The sequence below is a fragment of the Apostichopus japonicus genome, chromosome 19, assembly GCF_037975245.1.
Source record: "Apostichopus japonicus isolate 1M-3 chromosome 19, ASM3797524v1, whole genome shotgun sequence".
Classification (NCBI taxonomy): domain Eukaryota; kingdom Metazoa; phylum Echinodermata; class Holothuroidea; order Aspidochirotida; family Stichopodidae; genus Apostichopus; species Apostichopus japonicus.
In genome coordinates, this window is record NC_092579.1 from 11,609,424 (window position 1) to 11,625,789 (window position 16,366).

Genomic DNA, 16,366 nt, shown 5'->3' on the forward strand with positions numbered 1-16,366 from the left:
AGTGAACTTGCATACTGTATGTGGATACAAGCAGCAAATTTTTGTTATAAGAAGTTTTTACAACAGCTTCTTCGCCTCATAAAGTAAATTTATATGATTATTCTTTAAAAGTGTAATTTGCCATGATCAGAATGTCATGGAAAAAGTCAAATATGTTGATACTAGCCTACATTGGTCACTTGTAGTATTACATTTTTTTTATCATCGTATTATATTGTATATATTGTAAATACAGCATATCCAAAAGTATTCAAAGAGAATTGATATAGTTTGGTAATATCTAATTGCCAACGCTATATAGTTAACCGATAAACATTTTCCCCTGTTGTTCATTGTCTAGACACATTTAATGCTGGTGTTGATTGAATTTTCATATGTTCACATTTACTGTGCAAAAGTAATTTTTGTAAGGAGAGGACAAAGTCCATGTTGCTTCATATGTTCAGAGTAAAGGTGATTTATATCCTTATCATAGTTTAATATCGATGACTAATGATTTAAACAATTTTTGGTCATCTGTGTGGGTTTCAAAAATGACAGTTTGTGTGCTTATGGTGAAAAATGCCCTTTGCTAATGAACATGCATGCAAAAGATCCAGCAAACATTTTAAGTTAAACAAGGAAGAATAGTTGATTTTGATAAGTGTCTGAACATGGAATGGAAAGAATTTTTTTTTTGTCCTTAATTTCAGTGGTGAAGAGGAAAGACAGTAATGAGTTTTGAGCAAGACCCTAATATTTTCAGAAGTTTATTAGAATGGTTGTGGCCATAATTTTTGTTATCCTCTGTGGTGGTAGAGAGTACAAACCTGGATGGTAGAAGGAGAGGGGGATGTGGAAGGGTGGGCAGGGATTCCCCTTTAGCAGAAGGCATTTGGTTACCAGCATTGTTTACTCGGCTGAAAGTTGGTCTGTAATGAAATCTTTGCTGAGCACCTTTTCTCATGGAATAGGCCAAGTATTTATGTTGTGGAAACCATTTATGTATAAAATATATGTTATCTACAGTAAGCTATCAAGCCAGAAAAATAAAATATCAACCGATGTACAGTAAGGAGGAAAAGATCGACTATAACACACATTACCATGACAACAGTAACATATATATATATATATATATATATATATATATATATATATATATATAAATATAAATATATATAATGTTACTGTTGTCATGGTAATGTTTTGCCAATGGAACCACTGTTGCCATGGTAATGTATTCCCAATGGAACTACTGTTGTCACAGGACATTTAATATTTTGCTGAAAACCACAAAGAAGAACCACTCTATTTTGAGATGAAAAACTAAATAAAATTAACCACTTGGTTTGGAGACCACGTTTCCAAGCTGCATGGAGGATGAATTAATTTCCTACAGTAAGATATACGTAGGTAGTGTGAAAAAAGTAATCTGAATGTGTAATAATTAAATAGTATGCAATGTTTCCTTGACATCAGATGAAATTTATAACCTTCCAAAGTAAACAACATCGACAGAGAAAAGTGTATATTTCATGTCATTTTCCTTGAAAACTAGGTGGAGTCCTAGATGCAGTTGAAGTATCGTTTTTCTGTCATTGCCATGGCCACAGTTAAGAATTTGTGTATATTGTCTTGACAGCCAACCGAGTTGTATTTTACATGAACTTCTTAAGAGAAGTGACTCTAGAAAGGGATAACAAATTGACTTTTGAGTTTTGACTGCAGTATTTGACAGTTCATCCGGGTATGCTCATATGATCTGATGTAACGTACACACACAGTAGAAGATTAAGGCTAAACCCAATGAACTACTGGGACTTCATTTTGTCTATTTATCTGTTGCTGTTTTTTGCCCACAGAATGGTGTCAAGCTTATTGTTTCTACTCCTCATGTCTTGGAAAATGTCGCCCTCTCAATGATCAGTAAATCCCTGTCTTCAAGATTATACACATTCGTTGTAAGTATGTTACTTTCATGTCTATTTTAGTCTTTTATCAAATGAGCTGTTCTGATGTTTTCAAAAGGTGAGGTAAATGTCCCCAGTTTACCTGGAGAGTTTTAACCTTTGGGATGTACAGTAATTCCAGGCTTGGGGTGTAAATCCAGGCCTTTCCAAAAGGAGGTGGATCTTGTGGTATTAAACATGCGAGATTGGTTATACAGGGCTGCGTACAGAAAATCCCTGCTTTCATGCAAGAGCATTGGTTCATAAATTGCAGCTTTAGGAATTAAATTTCAACTTTTCACCCTCATACAAGCTTGCAGACTTGGTGTACTAGTACAACAGCATGGGTAAGAGTACAAGTAGAATTCCTTTGGTATGAGTCCGGGTACAGGGTACAAGTCTCATTGCGAGAGTGTGCACTAGGGAATTGTCCGTTATTCCCTACATCACTGTTTAAAATGCTGCTAGTACAAGCACGAGGACAGATCCGCATGGAGTACATGTTACCAGGGAGTTGTTATGGAAACTCCCTGATGTAACTATGCTGGAACATATATGTATAGACTCACTTCAAGTCTGCTCAGAATTGTATTTGACAACTGGCCAAGTTATCTACTGTAGATTCATCTATGTACACCAAGGTAAACCAGTAAAACAGCTACGTAAAATATCAGCATTATTGGATTAACCTGCCCGTCTACATCATGATCACAAGGAGGTGACAACCTGATAAGACAGATTATTGTCAAGAAAGAGAAGATTCTCTTCCAGTTGGTTTCATATAGTTTTGCATTGTTTTAGGAACAAGCTCAAGAAAGCTTCCTTTTGTGTATTTCTTTCAATAAGTGATTAATTTCCTGATAGATTCCGAAATGCATTTGTGTTGCCCTTTTTATCTATTTAAGGTTAACTCCTTTCAAAATGTACACCTGATACAAGCATAGAACTACGTATAAGCATGTGTTTTCAAGGCAAGCAACCTGTGAATCAAAAGTTTCACCCTTCAAGGATAATATAAATATAGAAACCATGTATATATAAGTAAAACACAATAATTTTCTAAGAATGCAAGGATGCCACGTGAGAAAATTTGCAAGAATGCCATATCTGAATCAATATGAAAAGCAAAGTCATCAACAGAAGACTGACTGTAAAGAAATCAGGCAAAATGTTGAAATACTTTACTGCGACACTGTTGGGGTTGTGGTATGGAAAGAAAATGAGAGTGTAGTCATGGTTACACAAGATAGGTTGACCTCTGACCCTCAACTTCAGCAAAGGATCTGGGTCAACTTTAGCACTGTTGGGTGTTTGAGATGGTAGGGTGCAATTAGGTCACTGAGGTTCAGTGACATTTTGAACCTCATGGGGTCATTATTTTACAAATAAAATCTTTCTAACACACAGACTGCTGTGTGGTAGCTCTGTGATGCTTAAGAGCACAAATTTGTAATTCAATTGAAAATGATGAGTTATAGTTACCCAACAGGTATCTATAGGGGAACCAGTGGGGTCGGGTAGGAGAGGGCCAACAGATTTTATGTGGGGTGCTTGGCTAGGATGTTATATAGCCTATACTGACTAGACATTGTCTTTGAAATATGATTTTACTTTTATTGTAACATATATCTGCCCTTCCATGGTGTTTGTTGCAAAAGGTTTAACCATTGTCTGTCATTTTTTTCCCCACTCTTCATTTCAGATCCTTATAAGAGCCTGTGATAGTCTCAGTGGCAACAAAAGAATTTTAGAAGTCCTATCTTACGTTAAACAACAAATCAGAGAGAAAGTCCGTTTTCATGCTATAACACAGATGATTCTCAAGGAGAGCCATAGAGTTGAGCTAACTGTGAGTATTTCCATGAGGAGCAATCTTGAGGGGTTCTTTTTCCTGCTTTGTTTATGGAGTTTGTATGTATGTCTGTGTGTTTGTTTGTTTGTTAGTCTTTGTGAAAGAGACAATTTTAAGGACAAAATTACTACTGATTAGATATTTTGACTGATCTGTGTAATTTTGTCAGTGGTTTTAACTGTCATTCCATTTTATTATTTCAAGGAGCGGCCATCTTGTTTTGGTCCAGACTAAAGGCCAAATTTGTCTCTCTTTTTTTTGAGTTATTTAAATAATTTTACACCTCCTTGGTTTCATCGGGAATCTAGGCTTTTAATTATTTTCTTAAGTCGTTTGGTTTGGGTAATTTGCCTGCTAATCTATGCAACTTGTTTAGCACAGGGTGAAAAAAATACTAATATTGCAAAGTTCATTTTGTTTGAAGTCAGACCCAATCCAGTCCTATAAAAACTGTTTGTTGGTGTTGCCTTTTGTATTGAACTGTGGGAATTGGTTAGACCCCACAACCAGGATTCAATGACTGGAACTAATGCATTATGAGATTCCATCTACAGTAGGTCTTTGAAGTATCAATGTTTGTGCAACGCTGTATAAAATCTTTGCATTGCGTACATATCCCGTCGTTAGGGTTTGCACATTATAAAAGCAAAAAAAATTTGGCTCGTCATGCCCTTTTTAATAAAATTTATTATAAGTTTCTGATTTTCATCAAAAGTCGCACAAAAGCCAACTGTGCATGACAAGAACACTGTAACTGATGAATGAGACAAAAATCTCAAATATTTGCTTCAAAGTTATATGTATTGTTGTCTGCATGTCTTCATAGAAACAACTATATATAGAAATGATATTCAGACTTGTTTTGAAAGCTTCACTGCCATTGTCTCACTTTGTGATAAATAGGAACCCTCACAGTGTTGAGTGGTAAATATTGGGGATGTTTCAGGCATCACAGCCTGAAAACCTTTTATACATGATAACTCCAAATTTAAAGGTACAATTATTATGTGAATTCTCCAATTCTAATTTTTTTTTTTGGTGAACATAATTTGGTCAAAGGCAGCTCAGTTTAGTTAGCCTGTGAAGGGGCTCTGTAGGTCTTCAACGATCATGCCTGGCATCCAGGTAATGAAATCTGCTTCAGAGTTCATACTCTTGCTTTAAACATGCACTTAAACCTCCTATCAGTTGTCTCCCTCTGAGGTCAAGGGGGCCAACAGGTTATCTCAGGAAATATTTCACAAATGTTGTATAAACAGTGTCATGTAACGCTCAACAAAGTTAAAGGGATTTGCTAGCTCACAACTTGGTAAAATGTCTATATTTTAAACATAGGAAGACTGTTCTTTCTGGATATTGAAACATTTTGGTTTAACATTCTATACTGTAAAGTCCTTAGTAGTGAATGACATGGTTGATGCTCACAAGGGATTTCTACAAAATCTTTTCTGGTTCTCACTTAATTCTTGGACACATTTAACTCACTTGCTCTACATTAGTCAGATAGTTATTTTTAAGTTTGAGCAAATTTTATGACAAGAAATCACAAGGCTAGCTGGATCTAGTTAAGCTTCAGCAATGCAAACCCCCTCTCCATGAGAGAAAGTATAAAACATTTAATGACTGAAGCATAGCATAAGAAAAATGAAGCAATTGTGGCTCAATTAGTCTTAATTTGTATTTGTATATTTATTTTGTTATAACTATTCAGCCTTGTTTCTAAAGGAGTGCTCATTAAACCTATGATATCTCCCAAATGGGATAATTTCTTTCTTAGCTGTTTAGGGAAGTTGTTTTTGACACTTTTATCTCTATGAAGCAGATGTTATGGAAAATGATGGTAGGGTGTGTCTTCTATAATACTCTTCTCTCAAGTTTTAAATAATGTGTCATTTGACTTTTGTTCCTCCAGGCTCTTTGTCTTAGATTCTTGAATACTATTCTTGCCACTACATCCGACCTTAATCAACGAGTATACCTCCAGTACGAGCTGGAACTAGCAGAATTCTCTACAAGTAAAGTAGAAATGGTGAGTTTGTTGACATTTAAAATATTTCTTTGTCTTTGTAATCTGGAGTTGGAATGGTTTTTATGTGGACATCACTGGTAATTGTGGTCATACAAGTACAGTTTTGGCGTTATGTGCTCTTATCAGCTGAAATATATCATCGTTGTTTGCAGACTTGCATGTTATGATACTTTGATCCGTTGCATATATACTTTATGCAATAATGATATGGTTATTGTTGTTAGTATAGAGCCTACACACTGTTAGTTAATTGCTTTCTGTACCCTATAAAGTGTTAATAAATGACAGAGTTCTGTTACTATGGTAATGAAAGTTTTTCACAACTGTCATCTTTTGTTGCTAGGTGTGAAGTATATCAAACTGTGTTACTGTGTTTGACTTGTGTGGGTAGGATTGAAAGAAGATAACGTAGAAAGGTATTTTAATGATCCACCTGTGGCTTCATGTTAGCAATTGAATGGAATGCAAAGGAACTTGATTAAAGAAAGATTCACAAAGTTCAGAATTCCACTCTACTGTGTTAGATTCTTCTTGCAGCTAAATGTGGAATATTCTTATATTTTAGTAGGAACAGGCAAAAAAGAAAATATGTAAATGTATATATATGCATATATATATATATATATATATATATATATATATATATATATATATATATATATATATATATATATATATATATATATATATATATATATATATATATATATATATATATATAAGGTTAAGGATATATATATATATATATAACTGCCAATTGTTATCTTATTTTATTCCATCAAAGTCTGTGATAGGTCCCATTTTCTTCAAGTTAATCCATTTTGCAATTTGTAAGAAGTGGCATCTTCCAAGTAAATTCTACTGAGTACTTGAAGAAATAAAAATGTCCTTTAAATCTATTACAGTAAAGCATTGGTTATGGTTAAACTGTGTGCAGGTTTGTCCATCCATCCATTTAATGGACAGACCTGCAACACAGTTTAACCATGGCCATAGTGGTCTTTGGTAAATATCAAGAATGTCAAGTTCACATTGTATTTCGTGCATTGGGTACATTGAGCTACATATGCTTTACCTTCAGGTAGATTTAGTAGTTTACTATCAAGGTAGTCCTACATCCATAGATTACACCCCTTCAAACCTTTGATATGGTTCAGTGCCTTTTAATTTTCAACTTGAGAACAAAGTGGGTCAAAGTGAACAGCAACTACTTGGACTGGGTTATCCAACAGGATCTATGTTTGGCAATAAAAAGAAATAACTCACGCAGTATTAACTGCTGTTACTATGATTATTAAATTAGTTTGTCTCTGTGGTAAACCCAAAGGTAGATTTTTATTTACTTTAATTAATATATATATGTTTTTTAATTTATTTATTTAATTTATTGTAGTTTATTTTATTTTATTCTTTTCATGAAAAATATTGCTCTTATGTTGTACGGTTCAGAGGGTTTCTTAAATGGTGTTATGAAATCCTTCTCGATTGGCTACAGAAAATTTGCCAGCAGGTCGCATTTTGCTCAACTGTGAATTAAACCAAATTGTAAGGACTGATTTTTTTTCAAGATCAAATATTGCCATTGGTCAACCTCTGTAGATAGATTAAAATTAACTGGACAACCAATAAATCACCCATTAACTTGTAGTTATTAACGGTTAGACAAAATGGTTGTCAGCTTTGCCTTTCATCTTTCATACCTTGTTTGTACATCAATAATGTTGTTAAATGTTGAAACACAGAAAGCATCTCTATAATTGAAAAGGTAATGTTACTTCTCTTTTCCTTCTCTTTCTTTAGAATTATGGCAGCGAGATTCCGAAATCCGTGAGACAAGAATTAGATTTCTGGCACAGCCATTACTTGAGCATACAAAGTCTTCAGGAAGCTTTATCAGCCCACAAATCCAGAAATGAACTTCTCAGGCAAGAGGTTAGTATTTGCATTAATGAGAGGAAGGTTAAGAGGTGGTTGGGAGGGGAGGGGAGGTAGTGGTTGGGGATTGAGTAGACAAAGAATACAGTTCTCTATATGAACAAGTGATCATAGTTCTACATATGGCATTTGAAACAATATTCAATAAGTCTCTGATCTCAGCCTTTACTGCCACAGAAAAGGAAGTTTTGCAATGAAAGTGGTCTGCATTTTCGTTGAAAATATAAGCTTTAATTTGTCTCTGACATATACTAGAGATTAGTATGAATATTAGTGATTTTGAAATATTCCATTATAGCGATGATGATTCCAAGGTCAACGGACTATTTCAGTTTCACAAAGTAAAGGAAAACACTTTTTGAGAACATTTGTGTATGGTTCTAATTCCTAATTTTTTGGAATGGTCATCGTTGCCAGGTGTCAAAGAGGACTGACAACCAAATTCTGTCTTAAATTGACATTGCCATTTTGTTGCCATTTCGTACCAGATCTGGTACGAAATGGCAGTGCAAATGTGTTTTTTCCATTCAAATATTCATTTTACTCCAGCCTAATTAAGGTGATATTTCAAACGGTGTTGCCCAACTCCCCGTCTTTATATCGATTCAGTGATACAATGAATGGATACAATTTGCCACCATTTTTTAATGTTGAATAGTCATAAATTTAACACTAAACAGTTCATAATAAGTACATGCATATGTTAGTACTTTATAAAAAGAGTCCACATTATCTGAGTTTTCACTTTCAAACCTATACTCAAACTGACATGTACAATCAACCTTCTGTCTGTCAACTGTTAAATGCAAAATTATCTGAACCAAGTAAATGCCTAGCTTTATAAACCAACATGTTTTTCTTGCTTTGTTTCTCACTATACTATAAGTTATATTTTTCTCACTCTTTGTAGGTTGACAGGCAACAAGACAAACTGTGGGTAAGTTTTTATTTCGGTTAACCTTTTGTACACACTATACAAGCAAGGTCAACCTCACCATTCTTTCATTCCAGATTAAACAATACCGTTGACTCAAAAGACCTATTTTAGCTACGTGCGGTTTCCCTTAAAAATGGATATTTATCAGCAGCTGCTTCCGACACTGACCTTTGTAGTCAAGTTTATCTTCCACAACTGTCCAAAACCTCAACGTCAAGAACAATAGATTGAACAAATATCACAAGCTCGCTGACAAATGTAAAATTTTATCCTTTTCAAGTATCAGGGAAACCCTTACTTGTGACCCACAATTGGGAGAGAAAATTCGTTTTCAAGTTTGAATCCTGTCTGTTAAAGGCAAACTTGATCAGCCAGAAATGGTAACAGTTTGATTATAGAGTACTTGAGGACTACCTTTGGTTCGTTGACTCGATATTTCAGAGACAAGCAGCTCACTACAGCAAAATATCAAAAGTTGTAGTAGATACTGTTTACTGTGCCCCGCTAAAATAAAAACAATTTACCATTGGCATGTGTGTTATTGAAAAGATTGTCGGTATCGCCTCCAAATGTAACGGGAAAATCCCAAATTGTTATCCATGATTAAGATATTAGTCTTGATTCTACTGTGTTTATCAGAGCATCTTACTTTCCCCTTAATGTCTATGTTGTCCCTCCGTAGAGAAACCCATTTTGCAAAACTTGGAAGCACCTTTTAGCATGCTAATATAAGGAGCCCAATAGTGATGACCTATAGAATATGTAAAAATGTAAAATATTACTTTTAGCAGCATTTCTTTTGGTGATAGTTTAACTATTAAAGTAAAAAACTTTCTCATATTGTCCTTGGTTTTGTGTTTACAGTAAGACCTGGATTGCCCAGACTTGCTTGCTTGATCCTGATTCTGGGAATATGTGGATTTGAAATCCAAACCATTCATAATTGTATCATACTACACATGTAACATTGGTCACTGCAGTTGAGAACTTCAAATTCTATCAACAACATGCATTGTGTTAAACAGCAAAGCATCGTTTTGACAGTTTTTTTCCTTTGAAGCTATCTCTGTACTGTAGGCATTGAGTTACTGCAATATATAAGGACAAAGCACATAATGCTATGTGTGGACAATAAAATAACAAAATATGCTTGTTATAACAAACTATGCTAAGGTATAAGAGCCTTTAGTATCCAAATTTTCTTCCATATCTGGATAATATCAGGTCCCACTATGTCCATATAATCCAGGGTATGTATATTTGTGTGTTTTTGCTCATTCCCTATGTTTCAACCACTTCATCATATTTCAATGACTTTCCATTTTGCAGAATTACGATCATGAAAAATCTGATTTTAAAGAGAAAATCAGGGAGGTAGGTCATTCTTTGTCTTTTTTCATTGAAGTTACTTACTTTCTAGAAAATGCTTTTCTTCAGTTAATTGACAATTATCAATAGTTCTTGGATATTTCTGGCAAACTCAAACAATTGATTGTTGTTGTTTCCAAAGACATCCCTATGTTGTAAGTGTTTCGAGAAAAAAGATTATTTTTTTGGAGCAGTTACTAGCTATAATATGGTGGTTGAGAGCAATTGTGCCTCACTATGTCTCTGTTATCTTGACAGACTTTTGTACACAAGGAAATTTTTTTAACGATCCCCCGATTGTCCGAGACAACAACATTTCTGATCAAATAATCAAATTAGACCTGGAAGGAAACATTTGAGACCTGGCTGTCTAAGGCACAACCAGGAATAATTTACCCTGGTGCAGATTTTTTTTATTAAATGTTTTAGCAACATGTATTTAATTCGTTCCTTAAAATGAGAAATATTGTTTTTAAGATTGATTGGTAAATTTATATAAACACAAACAATCATTGACACTGTTAACAGTCGTTCTAATTGCAGTTAATGGTCTTTCAGTAGATGCAACAGTGGACACTCCAGCCATATGTGTCGTAGAAATCATATTTAACACAATTTGTTACATTGTTACCATTGCCCTGTATTAAATCCATGTGGTGTTTTAATAGTGATTCTTCGTCTATTTAGATTACAGATAAATCTGAAGAATACAAAGGAAGAGTGCTGGAGCTCCAAACAGCCATGGAAAAGATGTCTGTAAGTTAACGTATGAATACACGCTAAGTCCAACTTAAAGAACTATTTTAATGGATAACGTGAAGCAGCAAGCTTGTATTTTCTTTCACCAGGCGACATAAATATGTTTGAATACAGCAAACTATGCAGAGATCTTTTAACTTCAAGAATTGCCTGATTAGCATCCATCACAATAAAACAAATGAAAGGGCGATTTAGCACCCCTTATATCAGGGTTTCCAGTAGGCAGCCCGGGTCCCAAGACTGTACTGCAAAACATTTCAATCTGGTCCACAAAGAAATATCGTCGCACGGTCTTGCACTAATCCGGTCATCAGCCTTAGGCTTGAGTATCCTATCAGACTACCCTGCATATTGCTCAGTCTAGTTTTATAGAGTGAGAAATGATCTCTCTGGCCTTTGATCCAAACAAAGTTTCTCTCAGCACCCTCATATAAATGAATTGAGAACACCTGTGGCCCTGTGCTATATCATGTCTGTGATGACTAGTACCCACTAAATGGTCAGCTTGAAGGTTATGTGGTCTCGACAGTCTTTGGAAACTCTTCGTCAAATTAAACGCTACCCTCACTAGGTAGCTGACACATTGGTCATTCGTGGCACCTTCAAAGTCCTTGTGATGACTACTGGAGATATTAGAGAGTTTGGTGAATCAGAACCCCTTTCACCTTCTAAAGTTAGGAAGTGTCCTTAAATTAACTCCAATTATCACAAATTGATGCATAATTATGAAGCACTTTAACATCCATGTGACAGAAAAACTAATATTATACCTACACTAAATAAAAAAGCTGCCCCAATCTCTCTTATTGGCATAAAGAGAGAGCACTTTAGCAGATTCATATCAATACTAGTTTGAAATAATTAATAAGAGAATTTACTTCTGGTGATGAATCTGTCATAGATGGGTAAAGGGGGTAGGAAGTGACGTGGGGAGGGGGGATTGGTTTGTAGATTCAAGTTAATAGTGTCACAACAGCTTCTCAACCTTGAGGCATTCATATTAATTTTGTATGTTATGTTACATTCATATTTAATAACCTTTTGACCAGCTGATTGTACATCTTTAATAGATTCCTGCTTTGTTTTTGTTTTTATTTTCTTGTTTTATTTAGTTTCCAGTATAATAACCTGCTTTTTTCTTCTCCCTTTCATCAGACGATGTACAAACAAAAGACGGGAATTAAACCAGAGACGCAGCTGAGCACCTTTAACTACCTGATGAAACCTCTCGATGAAACGCCATCAGAGACGACAGATGACGAACAGACAGAGACGGAATCTGAGAGTGGAAGTGAAAGTAAGTTTTGAAAAACAACAACAAAGACTAGGTAAAGCATGAAATAAAAACAGATTAGATAGATAATAAATGGAGATTTGACGCAAGAAAACAAGACAGATTAAATATTAGGGAAGGTAGAGATTTGAAAAAGGAATTTGATCAAAGAAAAGAAATGCATTCTTTTCAAAATAGTCACTAAAAGGTTGAAATGTTGTCATCATTAGTACTTGCTTCCTGTTTTTTGGATCCTGTTAGGGGATGGTCCTATTGGCTTAAAGGGCAACAAGTGTAATACAAAAGACAAGAATAGAGGGATATGCAATCTCTAATCCTGCCATTCTTCAGTAATATTTAGTTACATTAATCATCACTACGTTTGAACCTAGTTGTGTAAATGAGCTTGATGCAAATACGACCACCATCATTCATCGGTGTGATGGAGATGAATTGAGATGAAAGTCTCCAAATAGCTAAGAAAAATCCTATTCCATGATGGTTTGGAAGAAATCGCAGGTTTCAACAGCGTTCATTTACAAAAGTGGCCTCCAAGATTTGAGCAAGCTTAAATATGACATTTGATCACACCTACTTCCATATTTAATGGTTTTCTTTGTTTATTACGAAGATCACATACTACTATCTGTGACTGCAGGTTGACAGATATTCTCAGAGAAAAACGAAAAGTAATACTAAAGAAGCATCGCCTGATTTTAATATAAACAGAACTTTGATTAGTGGAATATTTGAGATAACGGTTGCTTCTATTACTATCCTATCACATAGAACAGTTGAAATAAGAGTTTGGAATCTAATACTTTTCTTCAATCCGGGACATTCTTTCAGAGTATTTGATATTTTTATAGTTATCCTGTGTTTCTTGACAATTTAGAGAAAGAAGCGGAGAATTCAACAGTCGAAGGTCTGACTTTCTTTCCTTCTTTACACTATGCTTAAAAACTTTTGGGCAGCAAAACTAATCGTTAATTCTTTTATAGTTTTGCTCTCTCTTATCTGCCATGGCTAAGCTTGATACAAAAAGTTGCAGAGGTCATCTTCAGGAATCTTGGGTTGGTCCCTTGAGGTGACCAGGGTTCCAACCCTAGGGGGAGTGTTGGGGTGGGGACTTGACAGGGGGGCAGTGGAGAGAGTTGACTCCAGAGGAAATATGTTTGTATACATAAATGATCTCTTCAGTGTGCACCTGGGTTTGTTAGACTGGTACTGTCAAGTTTGTTATGCACAACTCTTCTGTTCAACGAATCATGCTCAATGATATAACAATCTCACGGACACACAGCCATAGGCAAGAGGGGGTGGGGGTGGTTGGAGTTCTTCTTGCTATCCCCTCCCAGCTGATGTCATTGCTGTGAGGAAAAATTATGATTCTTGCTGTTTGGGGAAATCATCCAAAATACTTTCCTAGAGGCTTCCATTGTTTCTTTCTTTGTAAATTTGTTGGTTTGGGAGGCAGGGGTATGGAGGAATTAGAGGGAGGGGTGTCAGGTGGGGACAGAAAGATCCTTTTTTTTTGGGGGGGGGGGGCACTAGAATATCAGCCTAACTTAAAAATTAATCTCTATACAGAAACTAGAAGTCCATGCGGCCGAAGGGACGGACTTGATTGTCTTGGCATCATTGATAACCTAAATTGCTTTAAAACAAAAATGAACTTTTGGTATGTTTGCAATCTCCGGAGTTGGAAAAGAAGAGCAAATTGGCAAATTTTCAAGCATTTTTTTTTCCGATACCTTTTAAGAATTGATGAGCATTACTTATTTATGATGTCATGGCAAATATTCTTTAAAAGCTTGAACTTTCCTCTTATAACTTGTGGAATAATTTCCCCATTGAAATGTGATATATTTGGATTTTTAGGTAACCAAACTCTCAGTGTGCCCAAAGATCAATGTTTTGTTAAGAATATTATGAATATGTTCCTCTGGGAATGTATATTTCGTACATATAATAAAGTCAAACTCGGATTTTTTATCTGATATTAAAGTTACCATGACGATGTCATTCACTCTTTTGTTTAATATGTGCATGTTTAACATTTCACCAAACCTTCTTCACACCAAAAACTAGCTGTTAGGATGTAGTTTTTCTGCTAAATTGCTATGACGATATCATTTACTCTACTGCAGTTTGATAAATGTGTAAAAAATCACCTTCCTTCACACCCCAAAAAATATGGATGTAGTATTCCACATCTTAGTGCAGATTGCAGAGTATGGGCACGAATTAGGATATGTTTTTAATCACTCGCCTCCTGCCATATTGGATAATAATAATAATAATAATAATAACTAGTCTTATATAGCACAGTCTCCAACAAAGCCTGTGGTGGGGGTAAACCTGTTTGCCCTATGTACGATTCGAGCAGCCGTGTTCTGGTTGCTATGCAATCGCGATAGCTGGGATGTTTGTACATCCTTTGTAAACTGTGTGGGGTGTTTTTATATATCTTTACACTATTTTAACATATCATTTCCTATTAAAAGTACTTGGAATGACTTGTTGACAAGGACAATAATGAAGAGTGGACATGGGGGGGGTGGGGGAAGGGGGCAGTGGGATGACTGGATTGCTGAGTGGTGGCAATTGAATCATTGGTTGTAACTAACCATAATTTATGCATACACTGTGCATTCAATAAAAGATTAAATATTTAATTCAGAGTAACATGCTCATTCCCATAAGACAACTCTTTTTGGAATATTTCAGGCAGGCTTTTGCAAATGCATGGGTAATTTTCTCTTTTTCAATACTTTATCATACAGTAGAAAAGTGTTTGATGAATTTGATGTTTGATTTAATTAGCATATTATTAGTACTTACCATTACTTATTAGGAATTTAGTAATTACTGAATAATTCATGTTTCACTGAAGGAAAAAATCTTTAAGGGGCTTTTCTTTTTCAAATAAAAAAAAACATGTTTTGAGTAGTTTAGCTTTGTGTAGAAGTAGTACTATGCAAACTTAAAGGGGCTTTCCTTTTCAAATAAACAAAAACATGTTTTGAGTAGTTAAGCTTTATAGAAAGCTGTTTAATTTATTAGCCCTCTCTACTTGTTGTTGTTATGAATTGTTCTGTTTTTGTTGTCTTTCTCTAGCATCCACAACGAGTCTTGCAAAGGTTTTCCGAAAAGTAACATTAGGTGATTACTCGTGGCATCGTAATTCCAATTAAAAACTTCTTTAATTTCCTTCATCATTATTTCCTTCTTGCTTTATCAGCTTTTAGAAAATTATTTTTTTCAAAAAGGAAAATTGCTGCTGCTGAACAATGAAGCTGACATTTTCTTTTTCATAATACATCCATCAAACTTTGTTAATTTTTTAAGTTCAGCATTTTAAAGTGAGGTTATTCAATAATGTCAATGTCTTCTTATCTTAAAAATAGAAGAAAGAAATAGAAGGATGTTATTATAACGTATAAGCAATGAGACTTTTTAAAAAGGCAGTTGTACTGTGAATTTGTTTACATTGCACACAAACATGTTTACACAGCGTTATGACGTAACATCTGCACAGCCTGCTGTAAACTGTTATGTACAGTAGCTTGCCAGTGATGAGTGGTAGAAGCCAGAGGTGCAACCAGCCCCCCCCCCAGAATATATCAGTGGTGACTTGCCCCCCTCCCACTGGTAGTCAGAATATTACAAAAGGAAAGGACAGTATATGAATGTATAACATGTATGTGTGGCACAACCTAAACAAGCAAAAGTTCTTCAACATTGTTTCAAAATTTGCCAAATTTAGCCGTAATGTGCACTTAAGCACCCTTCAATTGACCAATATATCCCGTAGACCCCTTCCCTAGATGACATTACATATGAGCCCCCTCCACCAGATGGTTGATTACATTTCATGCTTGACTTTGAAACCATCTGGCTTCTTTTCTTAAATGGATGTCACAAGAGCAAGTTTAAAATCTTGAAAAAATATGTTGCTTTTTAGAGAAAACAAACAGTTTTGTCCTCTGCCTATTATCCCTTCCACCTCAGATGCAACATCTATAAATTGGTACTGAAGTTTTCATTCTTACTAGCTTTTATGCCCAAGAATAAATAAGACTAGCATACAGTAATAGGGAGAAAACAAAACAGTTGTAGAACTCTTATAAAACCATCGCAGAAAATAATGTTTCATGAATGTATGTATAGTTAGTGTGTTACTATAGAATTGTTACCAGTTTTCTGTTGCCATGGTAGCTACAGATCTCTAGAACTAATAATTTCTCTAAATGAAAATAATTAAATCAATGAAAAAAAA

At 35.0% G+C, this 16,366-nt stretch overlaps 1 protein-coding gene across 7 annotated transcripts in view; it reads left to right on the top strand.

Annotated features, from left to right (window-relative positions):
- Nucleotides 1-16,366, top strand: part of LOC139959620 (formin-like protein 2) — a 49,585-nt gene that overhangs the window by 20,122 nt on the left and 13,097 nt on the right. For 6 of the 7 annotated variants that reach the window (XM_071957376.1, XM_071957374.1, XM_071957379.1 and 3 more), the window contains 9 exons: nt 1,845-1,943; nt 3,634-3,780; nt 5,696-5,812; nt 7,613-7,744; nt 8,658-8,684; nt 10,014-10,058; nt 10,740-10,808; nt 11,967-12,108; nt 15,205-15,249. In XM_071957376.1, the coding sequence (XP_071813477.1) occupies nt 1,845-1,943; nt 3,634-3,780; nt 5,696-5,812; nt 7,613-7,744; nt 8,658-8,684; nt 10,014-10,058; nt 10,740-10,808; nt 11,967-12,108; nt 15,205-15,249 (823 nt within the window). The remainder of the gene's footprint in view (nt 1-1,844; nt 1,944-3,633; nt 3,781-5,695; nt 5,813-7,612; nt 7,745-8,657; nt 8,685-10,013; nt 10,059-10,739; nt 10,809-11,966; nt 12,109-15,204; nt 15,250-16,366) is intronic. The other variant, XM_071957377.1, reaches the window with a different exon arrangement.